The 17,556-nt window shown below is 36.7% G+C and overlaps 1 protein-coding gene across 1 annotated transcript in view; it reads left to right on the plus strand.

Annotated features, from left to right (window-relative positions):
- Nucleotides 1-1,186: 1,186 nt before the first annotated feature.
- LOC136846449 (latent-transforming growth factor beta-binding protein 3-like) overlaps nt 1,187-17,556 on the plus strand; it is a 47,427-nt gene continuing 31,057 nt past the window's right edge. The window contains exons 1-6 of the mRNA XM_067117225.1: nt 1,187-1,429; nt 2,524-2,545; nt 3,271-3,399; nt 4,125-4,244; nt 7,946-8,062; nt 14,373-14,495. Coding sequence (XP_066973326.1) covers nt 1,343-1,429; nt 2,524-2,545; nt 3,271-3,399; nt 4,125-4,244; nt 7,946-8,062; nt 14,373-14,495 — 598 coding nt within the window. The 5' untranslated portion in view covers nt 1,187-1,342. The remainder of the gene's footprint in view (nt 1,430-2,523; nt 2,546-3,270; nt 3,400-4,124; nt 4,245-7,945; nt 8,063-14,372; nt 14,496-17,556) is intronic.

Consider the following 17,556-nt stretch of genomic DNA (forward strand, 5'->3'; position numbering starts at 1 on the left):
TACTTTTAAGATTGCACTCATGCTTTCATCTATTCCTTTTTGTCATTCTGTCAAAATTACAAAACGTCGGCTATGAAATTAATAGTAAATAGCCTAGTGATGTATGGTTTTCGTCTGCCTTCCTTTCAATATGTTTTTATATATATATAGTATATATATATATATATATATATATATATATATATATATATATATATATATATATATATATATATATATATATATATATATATATATATATATATATATATATATATATATATATATATATATATATATGACTTTTATCACATCACCGTGATTCATATACAATCAGTAAGCTACAAACGTCCTTTAATATCCTATTATCAACTAAAAAATTCCCCTTCGGTAACATATATGAAAATATATTATTTCCGAGGTAGAGCGAATTGGATATGAAAGGACATTTGTAACTTACTGATTATATATATATATATATATATATATATATATATATATATATATATATATATATATATATATATATATATATATATATATTATTGTTAATATTTAGAAACAGCAGATGTCAGAGTGCCCTTGTTGAAACTGACGGTGGCTCTTCCGGCACAGCAGACTCATTTCCTTGTGTCAGTTACCAGGCACACGAGATCACAGCAGGTTGTTTATTTCAGCTCTTCCTACTGACAAAGAGGCCCTTAAGATTTTAGAATAAAAAGAAATGCTTCTGAAAGGCCACAATAACCTGCCAACGAATTCCAGCAGATGTCAACAGCCGTCACTACTAACCATACACAATCACTGATAACTGCTTGCAAATCGTTCTTCTGAGTCGACGCGTAGCCGAGTGAAGGCCGGAAAAACGTCATGAACAGAGGATCGTCAATGAGCTTTTTTTTTTTTTTTTTGGCACTCTCCAGAATCTGTTCATGAACAGAATCATGTTGTGCCATACTCTTGCACATTTTAAAACCGAGTTCGAACCTGGAAGCTTATATTTGAACGCAGTTTTTTTCTCCATTAGGCAGGGAAGGGTGAAGACATTAGAATTCCATCTTCTTTGTGCTCTTGCATATTTCACGATGGAAAAAACCTCACCGGCAAATTCACAGACCGTTCCTCATTTTCTTTGTCAATCAGTTAAGGAAGGTCGCATGTTAACCTCGCTCAGCGCTGTTGGTCTGCCACCCCTGGGATCGAGCACAGGTGTTAGCAGGAAGCGCATGCGAAGATATTGCTACCTGGCTCAGTGTACGAGAACCCATGCAAGCTGTGAGGACAGTTCGAACCATCGCACAGACAGTGTTCAGGAAAGCAGCCTGGCGTGAACTGGTTTTTTTCAGCGCTTCGAGACGTCATCATGAAGACCAAGTTATTGTTCCTCTTGTTCTGCTTCTTCTTCTCCTTCTTCCTTTTGAGCTTTGCACAAAGCACGGCGATCGAGAAGGTAAGTAGCCCCACGACCAACTTTACCCGTCTGAATTCGAGTTAGTTTAGCTGACAAGATTTAATACATGGGTCGACTTCTCCTCTCATATTCACTCACGAGAGGTAGTTCGAATGAATGCTATCATTTGGGTCTGGGTCGGGAAGTTGGGTCAATTTCTCTGGTATGCGAGGCAGCTTAGCCTGCCCAGGTGAAACCCTTGGGAACGGTGGTACTTAGGTTCCAGATTCTTTTGTGACTTATGTGGTCCGGTTATAGCGTCATTGACTTTCAACTGAAAGACCTGGGAACGATCCTGATGTAAGTCAGAAATTTATTTCTGTTCCACAAGTGATATTTTCCATATATACTTCCATATATATACATATATATATATATATATATATATATATATATATATATATATATATATATATATATATATATATATATATATATATATATATATATATATATATATATATATATATATAATGATAATAATAACCTTCTTTCTTGCAGACACATCTCATATCAATAAAATTCAGCATTTGAAGAAGTTGGAGTAACTTATATATTTCAATGTTTACACAGATAGTCAAGGAATAAAACATCAGCTTTTCAGAAACTTTTGTTTACAAGTTACAACGAAAACACCAAGTCTTTACAAGAGAATAATTCATCGTTTCTTGAAGTACATTACAATAACAGTAAAACACTGATATATATATATATATATATATATATATATATATATATATATATATATATATATATATATATATATATATTTATATATATGTTTAAAAAAATATATTGTATACGTATATAAATATAAACGATATATTATATATATGTAAAGAAATGAAAAGTAAATAAACAAAAATAAAAATTTGTTTTCGTTGATTGGAAAAGTTGTAAAAAAAGTTGTTGAAAAAGCTGATGTTTTATTGTGGCTTTGGTGCAGAATCTTGACTATCTGTGTAAACATTGAAATATATAAGTTACTCCAACTTCTTCAAATGCTGAATTTTATTGATATGAGATGTGTCTGGAGGAAAGAAGGTTATTATCGCCACCCACCTTTCTGTACTGACCTTCATTGTGCCTTGCAGGATCCGCCTGGCCTTCCCAACGGTGAGTGCACATCGGGATTCTGGAACCTCTCGTCTTCACAGACATTTCAAGTTTTGGGGCCACTGATCACAACATTGATGATGACAGCCTTGTTCGACTACTGATTTGTTTTTTTTCTCTTCTTTTAGAGTAGAAAATATAACACCGAGATCAAAATACAACAATGATACAGTATCATGGAGGTGGTAAATGTTCATTAATATAATATGACGTCAATAGAGAATTTCGTCGCTCTTACTCTTCTGGGAAAGAATTCGCTTTTTGTGTCTTGATAAGTATCTTGATCTTGTATCTTGATAGCTTGTATCTTGATCTTGTATCTTGAACTTGTATCTTGATAGCTTGTATCTTGATTTTGTATCTTGATATCCTGATATCTTGTATCTTGATATCTTGTATCTTAATCTTATATCTTGATATCTATATCTTGATCTTGTATTTCGATATCTTGATATCTTGACCTTGATGTCTTGATCTTGATATCTTTATATCGTGTATGTTGATCTTGATATCTTGTATCTTGAAATTGTATCTTGACTAGTTATATTGACCTTGATATCTTAATCTTGTACCTTGAGCTTGTATCGTGTTTTATTTAGATATCTTGTAGCTTGATACGTAAACATTCAAAGCCCTGAGAGAGAGAGAGAGAGAGATGAGAGAGAGAGTGTTTTGAGGACTCAAAGAGAGAGGCATTATTGATTGACTTCTAACATTCCCAACAGACTGTCAACCATCTGACGACTGCACCGCCAACGGCGGCTACTGCATCAGGAACGCAAAAAAAGGGGACTGCAAGGGCCTGCTGTTTCCGAAGGAATGCCGCTCGAGCCACTGTTCCTGCTGCGTAGAAGGTAGGAGGACTATCAGAAGACTGTCTGCTGAGTATGCTGATTGTGGAGAAGTCTTCCCACTTCACTGAGCATCGGTCTCGCTCTTGTTGCACTTTCACATTCATCTTTTGAGTCTAGTGTTTGGAGTGAGACTTCTTCAGCACCTCAGTCCAAAACATTCCATTAGTTGTCCGTTGTTTTCGTATCACTCATACTTCCTGTGATTCTCGATCGATTGAGAAGAAACAGCAGTGTGGGCGTTGCTGAAGGGTGTTTGCAGCAGCCCTCCCTCCCTCCCTCCCCCTTCCTACTGCCTTTCTTCAGTCTTGCTGTCCAGCCTCTCTGCCTATTACTTTTTCACAGTTCCACTTCTAAATCCTGGTCCTTGGCATTACCTTAATTTTCTGAATCCCTCCGTTTGCTGTCCAACCACCCCAACTCCCTCTTCTTGCTGTCTTACAAGCTGGATAGCCGGAAGTGCCCCAGTGCTTAGTTTGACAGCCAAAATTTCATAAATAAAATTAAGACGTATTTTTCCCATTTTCCTAAAAGAGGCTGCTCTTGCCGTCTATGCCATATATGTGTTATTATTTGATAGTTTATTCTTAAGAAACGTTTATTCCCGCCCAAAGGAACACACGATTCTTATAGGCTTCCGCGACGTAGAGTTAAGTTCTACAAAATGTACAAAATGCGTAGTAGCAAGGGCCGGGAAATGAGTCATTGTCTTTTCTTGTTTTCTGCAGCCGTATTGTTGGATGACGAATGTCACTCAGAAAAAGATACCTGCCCCACCAACTCAGTATGCCAGGACAAAGACGCAGGATACGAATGCCGTTGCAATGCAGGTTTTGGGCAATGTGGAGGTGAGTGTCACTGAACATTTTATACTCTCAACTACATGTGAAATGACATCACACGTAAAGAGATGACGTTCATATCCATTAATACTGTTAAGGCAAATATATTCATTCATATGGAGCAAGTCAGTGAGGATGTTAAATTGCTGAGGGGTGTGAATAGTGAAATGCAGATCCTAGAAAGCATTATAAACTATTATGCAAGGATTAGCACTTTGCTGACCTCTCTAATGGAAAGCACATTTGATGAGAATCGCTCAGATGACACGCCAGGAAAAGGGGTTCCTGCCAAGGACCGTTTACCATCAAAAGCAATATGAATTAACTTTATCATACACTGATGGTTAGTTAGAATGTTCCTGCCATTAGCAGCTGACAGAGTTAATAGGGTGTGGGGCACCAGCATTGGATCCCCTGATTCAGATTCCAGCATTGTCCAGCAAAGATGAGGTAGGATAGATTTCTTTTCGTAGTTGGTTTCCAAGTTGTCATAGACACTTGCAGTTACTTTGAACTGTTGACTTCAAAAGGTTTACACTGTCTATGAGCTCTGGTAGGTCATGGGCAAGTAATTGTGTTGCCATACACCGAAAATGGTTTTCCACGAGTTATCACACCGAGGTAGAATTTTGGTCCGAGAGCCTACCGCTTTTCTCGAAAGTGAACGAGTCAAGATTCTTCTAATACTTGATTATTAGATTTACACCAGTACGATCACATATATCATGTCATAAGTAACGCGCAACTTCAGCCACGCAGTTTCTTATTAGAAGTGGTTTCGGGAATGTAGTTTCTGGCTTACTGAGATGTTCTCTGCTACAGCCTAAAAGTCGAGGTGCCATTAAAGGCAAAGGCCTTAGCCTTCACTGAGAGCAGAGGTCTCGAGAGAGAGCAGAGAGAGAGAGATCTTTTGAGTCTGTGTTTGGTGACAAAGTGAACAGACGTTAGACAGTCCCAGAGCAAAAGTACCTTATTGATAAAACTAGTCTGTGACAAGTCAGACTATGCTGTTGTCAGTAAAGTCACGGGTGCAAAAAGGGTGCGCTAGTTCCCAGTGATTGTGAAGCACATTTTCTCTTAACAGAGACCAAACTTGTTCATACAGATGGAATCTACAATTATTTTAGATTGGTAATAATCACTATACTCCCTTAATTCCTTGGTTTATTCACGCTTTCTGCATACGTTTGCAACCACTAACCTTCAATTCGACTTGAAGTACAAGTGAAGATGCCCAGCTTTCCAGTGAGGAGATTCAGACTCAAGCATGATGGGCTAGGGTTAGCTGAAGCTAAACTGCCCGGCCATTGAGGCGGATATAACTATATCCGCTTATAAATTTCTTCAGACACATTTTACTAGAGCTGAAACAGACCCGTCTTCGCTGTCAAAGCAAACTATTTTATTGTATCAGTTTGGAGCAGCTTCTCAATTTCGATCTGGTAGCATTGATTAACGAAAGGTAAATGGAAAAAAAACCTTAGCATTATTGACGAAGGTTCTTTGCTGCTTCTCTAAAGGCCCACACCAGAATGTTACTGTCACACCATCTCATTTCATTCATTCCTCAGTTATGGTATTGAAAAGTTGTGGAACAAACTCTGAACAGTGTTCACTACCCGACCACCCTGCTGTACAAGTTACATTCCGTTAAGCATTCGTTTTACATGACGACTAGAATACAGAAGTGTCCTATACTAGATCTTGTTTGCAGTTCAAACATCTGCAAAGGTTCTGTTTATGTGTTTTTTTTTTTTTGACACATGATGAAAGTGATCATACATGAACATCATGAACATAATCACAATCATAAAACAATTTCATAGGGGATTAGCACTTTGTGACCTCTCCCTCGCACCAACTTTGATGAGTCTCCCATTAACGCAGTGATTTCTAACCTTTTACCATCAAAGCAATTCTTAACTTTATCATTCATTGAATTAGTTAGAATGTTCTGCTTAGCCCCCTGACCTTAAATACTGTAATTTACTTTTTCGTAGTTGGTTTCACATGTCAATAATTGCAATATTACTTTGAATATTGACTATATAAATATATTTATACTGTATATATCTGGTATATATGGGCGAGTATATATATATTATAATATATATATATATATTCCACGATATATCATATATATATATATATATATATATATGCAGAATCTACTGGTCACTTTTTCCAGACACATATGAACGAGTAGCCACAATGCTTCTTAACTTCGCTAATTCTTCGTTATTTGGATAGATTTACACCGATAGATCCAAAGGGAAGAAATTGAAGAGCATATATCATGGCCTAAGTAAGCGCAACCCGGAGTTACCTTAATCACAAGGAGGTCACGTTGCCGACCTGACTCGAGAATGATAAAGTTTATCACCTCTCGTACATATATATACCTGCGTTTTCAGATATATTTAAGAGCTGAAGGTGCCATCCTCACCATCGTAGCCAAGGGGCAATCGTTTTTATTGCTTTTTAGGCTGAAATATATAGACAGAATCTACTGGTCACTTTTACCAGACACATATGTAAGACAGTAATAGCCACAAAACCCTACTTAACTGATAAAACTTCTGTGACAAGTTTGGACTATGCTTGTAACTACGAAGTCGATAAAAGGGAAAAAATTGTGCGCTGGTTCCGGCCGTGATTGGAAGCGAACCGATTTACCCTAATCACAAGGAGGTCAAACTTGTTGCCGACCTGACTACAAGATTTTAAAAGTTTATCACCTTTCGTACCTATAATTCCTGGTTTATTCAGATATATTTGAAACCACTAAGCTGGAATTCGACTCATCCAAGTCACCATCGTTTCCAGTGAGTGGGCAATTGTTTTTGTGCTTTTTAGGTTGAACGATTGCCCAACTTGCCTACGATGGTGAGGATGATATAACTATATCCAGCTCTAATAAATTATCTTCAAAACGATTTGATAAACTTTTAACAGACTCGTCTTCAGGTCGGCAAAGCAAACTATTTTATTAAGGTAACAGTTTGGAGCAGCTTCTCGATTTCGTTCTGCTAGCATTGATTAACGAAAGGTAAATGGAAAATAAACAAGCATATCATTAAAACGCGAAATAAAGTCGAAACCGTTAAGGACCTTGTCCTGTTTCTTATTTTTCACATATATAATGTGATAAATGAATATATATAAAAGTGATAATAATCATATATATATATATATATATATATATATATATATATATATATATATATATATATATATATATATATATATATATATATATATATATATAGTATATATATATATATATATATATATATATATATATATATATATATATATATATATATATATATATATATATATATATATATATATATATATATATATATATATATATATATAAATTATATATATATGTAGTGTAATCAGTACGATTTTCATATTTCCAAAACATTACTTTCGTTATCTCTTATAACTGTTTAATGATTAATTCCTTAATATAGAATTTGAAATAGTTTATATATTTAGACAACTAAATTTCATATTTATATCTGAAATATTTTCTCAGTATTTTGAAATTCTGAATTCCATCATAATTAATAGTTTTCAGATATAATTATCCCCTTCATCAAGCATTTGCGCCCCCTGGCAGCCCTTCGAGCCCCCAAGGGGGCGCGCCCCACAGGTTGGAAACCACTGCATTAACGTGACTTTTCTCGTTTCGCCAGATATAAATGAGTGTGAGAGCAATCCATGTGGTCCGAACTCCCAGTGCCAAAACACGTACGGAAGTTATGCGTGCAGCTGTAAGACTGGGTTCATAAAAGTCAACGGTGTCTGTACTGGTAAGTTTCATTTTAATGTAGAATTTCTGATGAGGATCCTAAACACTCTGTTAGAACCTTCTGGAAGCTGCATTGTACATTCAGATCATGATTTGGTCGCAAATGTTGTCAGATGATTTCATATTCTAGCATAAAGTGCCGTCCGGTATCTGGGTTTCACAGTGTGCCGTGACTGTAGACAATATTCCCACGTTGCCCATAGAATTTATGAGCGACTTCATTTATAATTTGCAACAAGTAAGTAATGTGTGATGATAAAAGTAAGAGAAAATAAGAGGAAACAGGTCATACATTGTGAATAAATTCTTATAAAAATTTACAGGTCAAAAAACCACTTCAGGCGATTTTATTGATAGTTTTATAGATTAATAAGTGAATAAAGTGCGTGAATACTGAGTTCCCTTAGCAGTTTATAAGTGAACTCTAGAACATAGCTAGTGTGCTAACATAATGTTCTTGATATAATGCAGGCATACACTGATATGCCAAAGTACATACTTGATCAGGATTACCTTCAGTCCTCATTCAAGCAAACGAGTGAGCTCTGCATAACTCATTATGTTCTCTGTAACTTAATAACAGCATTCGCAGGACGGACATACCATCATCATCTGCAGCTGTTGATCGTCATTAATATCTCTCTGCAGACGTTAATCTTGGTGCTCTATTTTTCTTCAAAATCCATCTCATGCATATGCCCTGACTTTCGTGGACATCTGAGATAGTATTGCTCTTACTCAGGTCTTTCTTAGATGATGTCGCCGAGCGTGGAATCTCGTCTTCTTCCTTCGCCTCTTTGGTAGCCCAGTATCCCAAGAGGGGCCGTGAAGGTTAGGTTATTCCTCTTTCTTTCCTTTCCTCAATGACTTATCATGATTCTTGAAGTCATCCACATCTTGTCCTCTGTGCTGCTTCTGTAACTGCTTTATCAGCCTCCTCATTTCCCTTAATCTCTATACGGGCAGGGACCCAACATATTTCTATTTTTCCCATTAGTACACAACTTATGGAGCAAAAACTTAATTTGCTTTACAATGCTATTTTTTGGTTTATAACTTTGAATGGCTTCTATGGCGCTTCTAGAGTCGCTAAAAATCACAAAATTATTGATTGAGGTTTCTTTAATTATTTTTATGGCTGATACTATTGCGCATAACTCAGCTGTAGAGAGAACTGATACGTTTTGTCTTGGGATACTGCAGCACATCCCACCCCATATTGTGATTTAGATCTGCCTGTGTATATTGTGTAATGTGGACCTTTTCGACTTATATGTTCCATTGTGAAACTTTTTGATAATTATTTTGAGTGTGTACAAATTCTTATTCTATTCATAGTCCAAGGAGGAGGTCATTTTACTGTTAATGGCAATTGTATATTTATATTCAGTGACTCCAAAGTTTACAAATACACCTGTTAATACAAATAACTTTTTTGGTTGTTGAATCACTTGTCTGAATTCTTAGAATACTTTTCGTTCTCATTAATTCTCTATGGAGAGAGAGCGGCAGTTTACCACATTCAATTTGTAAAGATGAGTTGGTGATCTAAAGGCTCCTGTACATGTTGCTGGACAGTTATTTAATTAGATTTAATGCTCTTCTACATTTTGATTTCATGTATGTTATGTGGGCTTCCCAATTCCAGTGAATATCAAATACTAAACCCAAAAATTTAGCTGTTTGGCCAATTGGTATAGTGTGATTTCTGATTTTCAAATCTATTTCTTCACCCTTCTTCCACTTTTTATTTTTGTTAAACATGACCGCTTGAGTTTTATCTATGGAAAATTCAAATCCCACAGATGAGACCCATCCATCCATTTTTATTATGGTTTTATTAATGATTTTTTCTGCATGTTTTATGCGAGATGAGATGCTGAATAATATGTGGTAAAATCATCCATATGCAGGTTGCTTGTAATTCCAATAGCAGATTATTACTGACATCATTTATTGTCAAAGTAAATAGCGTGCCGCTAAGGACGCTTCCAATCAGTTCTCACCTGAAAAGCGTGATCCGTCAGAAAGTTTTGGATACACCTAGGCAAACGTCCACAGATGCTGTTTTTATATAAGTTTTTAACATTGCACAGCTACAGTAATTTGTTTTCATTCAAATTCTCTTCTTATGTGATCTTCTAAGCTAGAGAATCCACTGTAGATCTGTTACATTGTGACCCGGATTGAGTGGGAGTCAAAATTTCATTTTCTCGAATGTGCTGTGTTAGTCGAGCATTTACCATTTTTCTAGTAATTTGCATAAGCAGCTTGTTAAAGATATTGGTCTGTAATTATTTACATTACTGGGATCCTTTCCAGGTTTAGGGGTAGGAATTATTGTAGCTTTACACCATTCATCAGGAAATAAATTTCGAAGCCATAAATGATTATAAAACTGTAATAAGTATGACTCTACCAAAGGTGCTAAGTGGCTGATCATCTCAAAACAAATATTGTCATCTCCATTAGCAAATTTATTGCTGTTCAAGAAAGCATATTCCAACTCTTCTGTATTAAATTTTCTATTATAATATACAGTATATCTTCTATTGTTTCAAAATGTATTGTTATTGATTCTATATTGTTATTCTTTGTGCAGAAGTGTTCATCTAAATTTTTATCACTAGTTACTTTTGCTAAATTTTCTTCCATTATATTACTTATTTATTTTGGATCAAATATTCTTTTTCCATCTTTTAATATGGAATGTCAAGGTGGTTTAATATGGATACCATTTATTTTCTTGAATTTTTACATATTTTTTGTATGGGAGTATTATTAGAGAGATCTGACACATATTTCCTCCATAAAATGATTCTTCCTCGATTACTTCCTCTTTAAATTTTTCAGATATTTTGTTGTAAAGAGGGTTTAATGTATCAAATGTTTAATAATAATATAGTCCGTTTTTGTAAATTTCCTTATAATATCAGTGATGTTTTATTCATTTTATTGGATTTTTTATAATCAAATTATCTCATTGTCTCCCAACTTGGTGTTTTATTTTTATTAGTTCTGTTAGCTTATCAGACCACCATGGAACTTTGCATTTTGTTGGATGAGATTTTGATTTTGGTACTGCTTTATCACTAGTATTTTGAATGAATTCAAGAAGAAATTAATTAGTTTCATTCTGGTCTTTTAAATATTCAAATGGTGGGATATTCCTAGTGTTCATTTCATATCGCTCCCAATCTCTGTATAAATGTTATAGTGAGGGACATGTTTTGTAGGATTATTCTGTAATGAGGAAAATTAATATTGGGAAATGATCACTGGGGTACAAGTCATCAACTGTATTCCAGTCTAAACTGTCTACCATACTTGAGGCACATAGAGTTAATTCCACTGAGGAAAATGTTCTGCGTGTTTCTGAATGATATGTGCTGATTTCATCATCATTTATACAGCACGTGTCATTTGAATCCATGAATTCTTCTACTTTACTTCCTGCTCTCTTTGAGGTTGTATTATTTTACCTAATATTTGCAAGTCAGTCACGTTTGCAGGTACTTTGTCATGAACTACTTTGTTATGTACATATATGACTGTAACTAAGTTTCTTCTTCTTCTTCTCGTGATGTTGATTTTTTATTTACCTATTGTTGATACAGTTTTGTTGACATGTTGTAAGCATAATATCATTGGTTCGTGTTCTTTTAGCAATCGTTGTATTTCTCCTCGGTGTAATCTGGTCTGTAGATTGTTTACGTTCCGTTGCATAACATGGCTATTGAAAATACTATGTTATAGCGGTCGAGTTTTGCTTTCTTTTTTGTATTATCAATTTGGATTTTTTCTAATAATTTACTCACGAAATTTATTTTTTTTATTAATATATTAAGTGTTCAATACACATGCAACCTTTTTCATGGGTGCTTAAATCAGTGGTTTCTTTTCTTTTATATTTCATATAATTTCTGATAATGTTTGTTAAACAATCTTTTCTTTTTGTTTTTGTTATTATTCACAATTCAACGAAGCATTCATTACATTCATATGCCTTATTATGTGTATTTCTTGTTTCATTTGTTCTTGTTGCACCAATTATTAGTGATGAAGTAATCTCTTCTCCCTTGACGTAATCATTGTCATCTGTGGTATGGTTCTCTTCTACTTCTTCTGTGTTTTGGATGTCTGCTCCCATAGGTTTTACTATTATTTGAGATATTTCTTTCCTTGTTTCTGTGTTTGTTCTTTCTTCATATCTTTTGTCTTTGGTTTTAATGATGTTTCTCTAATAATACTATTTTTTTATTTTTGGCTGGTGTTTTCTTCAAATACCCTTTCTTTTTTATTTCCTTTCCATCACAACTTTTCTCTCTTAGTTCTGCATTAGTACCTGTTTGTGCTCCTATTTGCATTAATATTTCAAATGAATTTGATAAAATATTATCCATATCATTTGTACGTTTCTTTATTCTTTACCATTTTTTTTTTTTTTTTTTGCAAAGCATTAATTTCTTCTTGAGGTTTACTTTTCTGTGCTCCCTTACTACTCTCTGTATACATTTTTGTTTCATTACTGGTTTTTGTTATTGAAGAATATGTATGTTTCTGAGCCGGATCTTGAATTCCTTTCACTTTCAATTTCAATTTAGCTTCTTTTATAGACATCTCTAGTTCTTTCTTGTAATATTTTCAACTCTCTACTGTATAAATAATACATACATTCTTTGGACCTTGCATGATGGTCTTGCTCACAGTTTATACACTTTGGTTCTCTACACTTCCATTATGTGGCATTTTCGTCACATACAGATTCATTTCGACAATATTTCTTTGCATGCCCATATTTACTACAGTTTTGACACTAGTAGATTTGGGACATATGGTCTTATTTCTCTGCTTTGGCCTAAAATTTTAATTTTCTGAGGTAGATTTTGACCTTAAAATTTTATTTTTGCAATTCTTAACATTTGTTTATTCATTTGTTTACTTAGTACAACATATAGTTCGCAATCCTTTGGAGATATCTTTTTAAGAGAGTCTATAATATATTCTTTTCGATTGGCTCGTTATATTTCTCAGGACGTACAATGGTGCCCTGAATGCTGTTCATAATATCATGTTTTTTCATTTTATATTTACTGTATATTAATCATATTTTTGATTGATAAATAATCCTCAGACTGACTTTTTGTTGTGTCTTCTATAAGCCACGTCTTTTCTTTTATCTGTCTGAACGACAAATCTGCCGCTGAATGCCTATTTAATAAATATTTTTCTCATTTTAATGTTGAAATTTTTTGGTCAGTTTCCAAAGTTAGAAACCTTGACCAACTTCCACCCACAAAGAGGGAGTCGGATCGAAGTGAATCAACGTTACAATACTTAGTCATTTTGTGTTTACCAAATGGCATTAAGGTTAATACCACTTTGACTTTTGTAAATTGGGCTTTCCTTAGAACAGTCCATAGCCGTGCCAGAAGTCGTTGGGAGGTTAGAAATAGTCGTCTTGGAACGATTCATATTATTTCGTTCAGGCTGAGGTTCCTCTCATCAGGGAGGCCCAACTGGGGGAGGAGCAATACTGTTACCAACAGTGGTGACTGCCCTGAGATCCCCACCTGGATATAAACCATACCCTCAGTGCCTTAAGGGTCGCCAGTCCGTCGATATCGGACCAAGCACTGAGGGCATGATTTAACAAAAAAATGTCCCCTCTCTCGACCATGTCGGGTACGCTAGTTCTGCTGGTGGGGTGGAGTGCTGTCCAGCTCTACCCACCTTCAAGTTGAAAGGGCAGTGAATTCCGTACTCCAACGATGAAAAGGTCGTCAACGAAAGGGGACGAAGGGAAGAGAGAGTAAGCGCATCAAAGGATCATACACTCCCTGCAGTGGATCCATTAGCTCCCCCCAAAACCTCGTCAAGAGCTTGGGATCAGGGGGACAGTTAATAATAACAACCTTGAGAACTGTACATGTATAATCCTTCAAAGCTGTGTTTCCCTCGCTCTCTAAAAGGACTCTTGAGAGAAATGACAAAGTTCATAACACACTTAAGAAGATCTGTAGACAAACTTTGTGCCATCTTCCAGGGGTCCTCATTTCACACCTTGTTGCCCTAACATGACGGATAGAGTTGTCACATTCCACACTGCTCTTCCTTCCTTTGAGTGAGTTTTCCCTCGACTGTCTTCTGTCTTTCTCCTCCTGTCAGATATAGACCTTTCAGTTATTAACACTAGCATCCTCATCTCCATTTAATCTGTCCATTTATTCATCTTTCTGTCTATCCACTCCTATTTGCATGCATTTTTTCTTTTAATTCTTTCTGTTGACCTGCATTTTCTCTTTGACCAGATATCAACGAATGCACGCAAGGTACTGCAGTATGTCCTCAAAACTCCAAGTGCAGCAATACTGCTGGAAGTTATCAATGTATATGCAATGCTGGGTACAGTCAAATGAACAGCACATGTACCGGTAAGTTTTAGGACTTATTTAGAAAAGTGATCATATTCTCAAAATGTCTCATGCCTATATAAAGAGTGTTCTTAGAGTTCTTATGTTACCATGTCTGGTCTCAGATGCTATTGTCCTCAGTTATGCTGCAAAAAAGGTCACCTTCAAAGCTCTGTGAAAGCATTCAAATAGATTACATATTATAAGTCATTATATTGTAGCTTACTAATTTACTCAAACAACAGTACCCTTTGTTGGCCGAATTTATTCAAACAACAATGAAGAGTTAGAGGAATTTATTTCAGACATTTCTCATAGCTTCTAAGCTGTGAGCCCGTTGCTAGAAATTCTTAGCCACGTAAATAAGTCTAATCCTTCAGGCCAGCAGAGAGCTGTTAATCAGCTCAGTGGTCAAAACAAGGTATACAAAAACAACAAACAGACAATAGCTCTTGTGAGCGGAAATGTACAACCAAAACTCAAAGTACAACGTGTTTTGTTGGAGGATGGAAAAACACATAAATCAGTATAAAAAACATGAATAAAGTTATGATACACATAGCTGGAATACTGACATTATAATGTATACGTTAAGAACATGTTTAACAGAACAATAATATGAATACGAATATATGTACATAGAATGTGGGACATCTGCTGTGTTTCTTGTACATGTGCATTTGGAGCATGTAGGTCTTGTTGAGAGGAGATTAGTGAGCTATGTGAGATGACAGTTGTGTGTGGGTCAGTGTGGGACCCTACAGGACTCCCCCTCTTGGAGAGGCCTACGGTTGTAGGTTGGTGTCTGGTAGGTATGCTGGTTTTAATCGGTCGATGGAAACCCACGAGGTTCTGCCATCTACTGTCATTTGGTAGGCATTGTGTCTTCTCTGGATGATGGGGTATGGTCCTGAGTAGGTTGGGGACAAGGGGCCCTCTGTGTTCATCTATCTGTATGAATACATATTTTGTTTTCTGTGGTTTGTTAGGGACGTACACTTTTCTTGCCATGTGGTACATTGCTTTGACAGGCATTATTCATTCTAATGCTTTGCAGGTGTCAGATGGGGATGTTGGGTTCATTGGATCTTGAAAGATGTCAGCCAGCAATGTTAATGATTGACAATATAGGGCTCCTGCTGGAGATGTGTTGAATGCTGCATGTGGTGTTGTTCTCAGGCCAGTAAGACCCAAGGTATCTCCTTTCTCCAACTCCCACCTTGACATGTAGTGGTGAGTGATGCTTTCAGTGACCAGTGTAGTCTCTTGAAAATGCTGTTAGCTTTTGGGTTGTAGGCCATCATGTGTATTATCTTTGTCCCGAAACTGTCTGTGAGGGCATTAAATAAGGCAGACATGAAGTTTGTCCCCTTGTTTCTTGTGATGATCTCTGGGACTCAGTGTCCGCTGACCGATTCAATGAGAGTTTTTGCACAACTCTCTGCCGTCTGTTGTCCTATCGGTATTGCTTCAGGCCACATGGTATTTCTGTCGATGATGGTGATTAGGTATCTGTACCTCTTGGAGGGGCATCGAGGTACCACCATGTCGACGTGGATGTGGGCGAGGCAGTGCTGTGTTGTGTGGAACTCTCCCATTCCACTCTCCACATGCCTTGTTGTTTTTGATGTTTGACATGGGAGGCATTTGTTCATCCAGTTTATGTCCTTTTTCATTCCCCAGCAGATGTATCACTCTGCTAAAATTCGGTCGGTTTTCTGGCCTGGTGGGTGGGGCAGGTTGTGGGTGAGGTTGAAAGCAGTTCTTTCTGAGGCCTTCTGACAGGTAAAGGCAGGGGCCTCCAGTACTTGTTTTGCAGGCGATGGTCATCTCTCCATTGTTGATTGACAGGTCACTCCATGTGAGGGAAGGGTTGTCCCGCCACAGTCACTGTAGGTCCATGTTGTCTCTCTGCACCTCTGATATTTTCGGGATGGGCTGTCCTGATCTGGATGGTGTTGATGCAGTTTCTTGAAAGTGTGTCTGCCACAGTGTTTGCTGAACCCTTCAGGTACTTGATGGTGTAGGAGTGTTCAGCTATTGCTGATAGGTGACACTGTTGTCATGCTGACCATGCATATGCTGTCTTTATGAAGGCGTGCACCAAGGGTTGATCATGTGGTGGAAGTGATGGATGGCTTTGTGGACTGTGAGGAGCTCCCTGTTGAATGTGGAGTATTTTTGTTCCACTGACGTTGACTTCTTCCTGAAGAATGCTAATGGTCGATGACCATCATCTGTGTCCTGCTCCAGTACTGTACCCATTGCCATGCTACTTGTGTTAGTCATCAAAGTGAGGGTACCTATGGGGTAGAGGAAAGACTATTGTAGCTAAAGAGGTTACTGCTTGTTTTGCTGAAAGAAATGCACTATCTTGAACTTTTGACCAATTTAGTTTCTTTGGTTTTCCTTGTAAGCATGTGTATATAGGGCTCATAGTTTTAGCAGTATTTGGGATGAATCTATGATAATAGTTGATAAGTCCTGAAAATTCTTGTACTGATTTTATTGTTGCTGGTGTTGGGAAGCCGGTGATTGCTTTTACTTTCTAATGGAGTGGTTTAATACTGTCTGGGCTTATTTGATGTCCCAGAAATTCCACCATTTTCTTTGCCCATTTGCACTTGTCTTCCCTTACTATGAGTCCATTTTCTTTAAGTATCTACAGCACTTTCTTGACGTCTTTAAGGTGTTGTTTGATGTTGGGGCTAAATATGGGGAGGTCATCGACGTAGACCATGCAGAAGGGAAGGTTGCCCAACAGTTTATCCATAAGTCTTTGGAAAGTTGTCCCTGAGTTCTGAAGGCTGAAACAACTGTAGTTGAACTTGTAGGTGCAAAAGGGGGTGATGATTGCTGTCTTTTCTGTATCTTCCTTTGCTACAGGAACTTGGAGGTACCCCTTCAGTAGACTATTTTGGTGAAGATTTTTGCTCCGTTCATTTGGTTGGTTATATCTGCTATGTTCGGCAAAGGGTATCTATCTGGCTTTGTTCTGATGTTTAGCTGTAGGTAGTCTCCACATGGGCACCATGTTCTGTCTGGTTTTGGTATCAAGTGGAGGGGGGGGATGCCCATGGGC

This window comes from Macrobrachium rosenbergii, chromosome 15 (genome assembly GCF_040412425.1).
Source record: "Macrobrachium rosenbergii isolate ZJJX-2024 chromosome 15, ASM4041242v1, whole genome shotgun sequence".
NCBI classification, from domain to species: Eukaryota; Metazoa; Arthropoda; class Malacostraca; order Decapoda; family Palaemonidae; genus Macrobrachium; species Macrobrachium rosenbergii.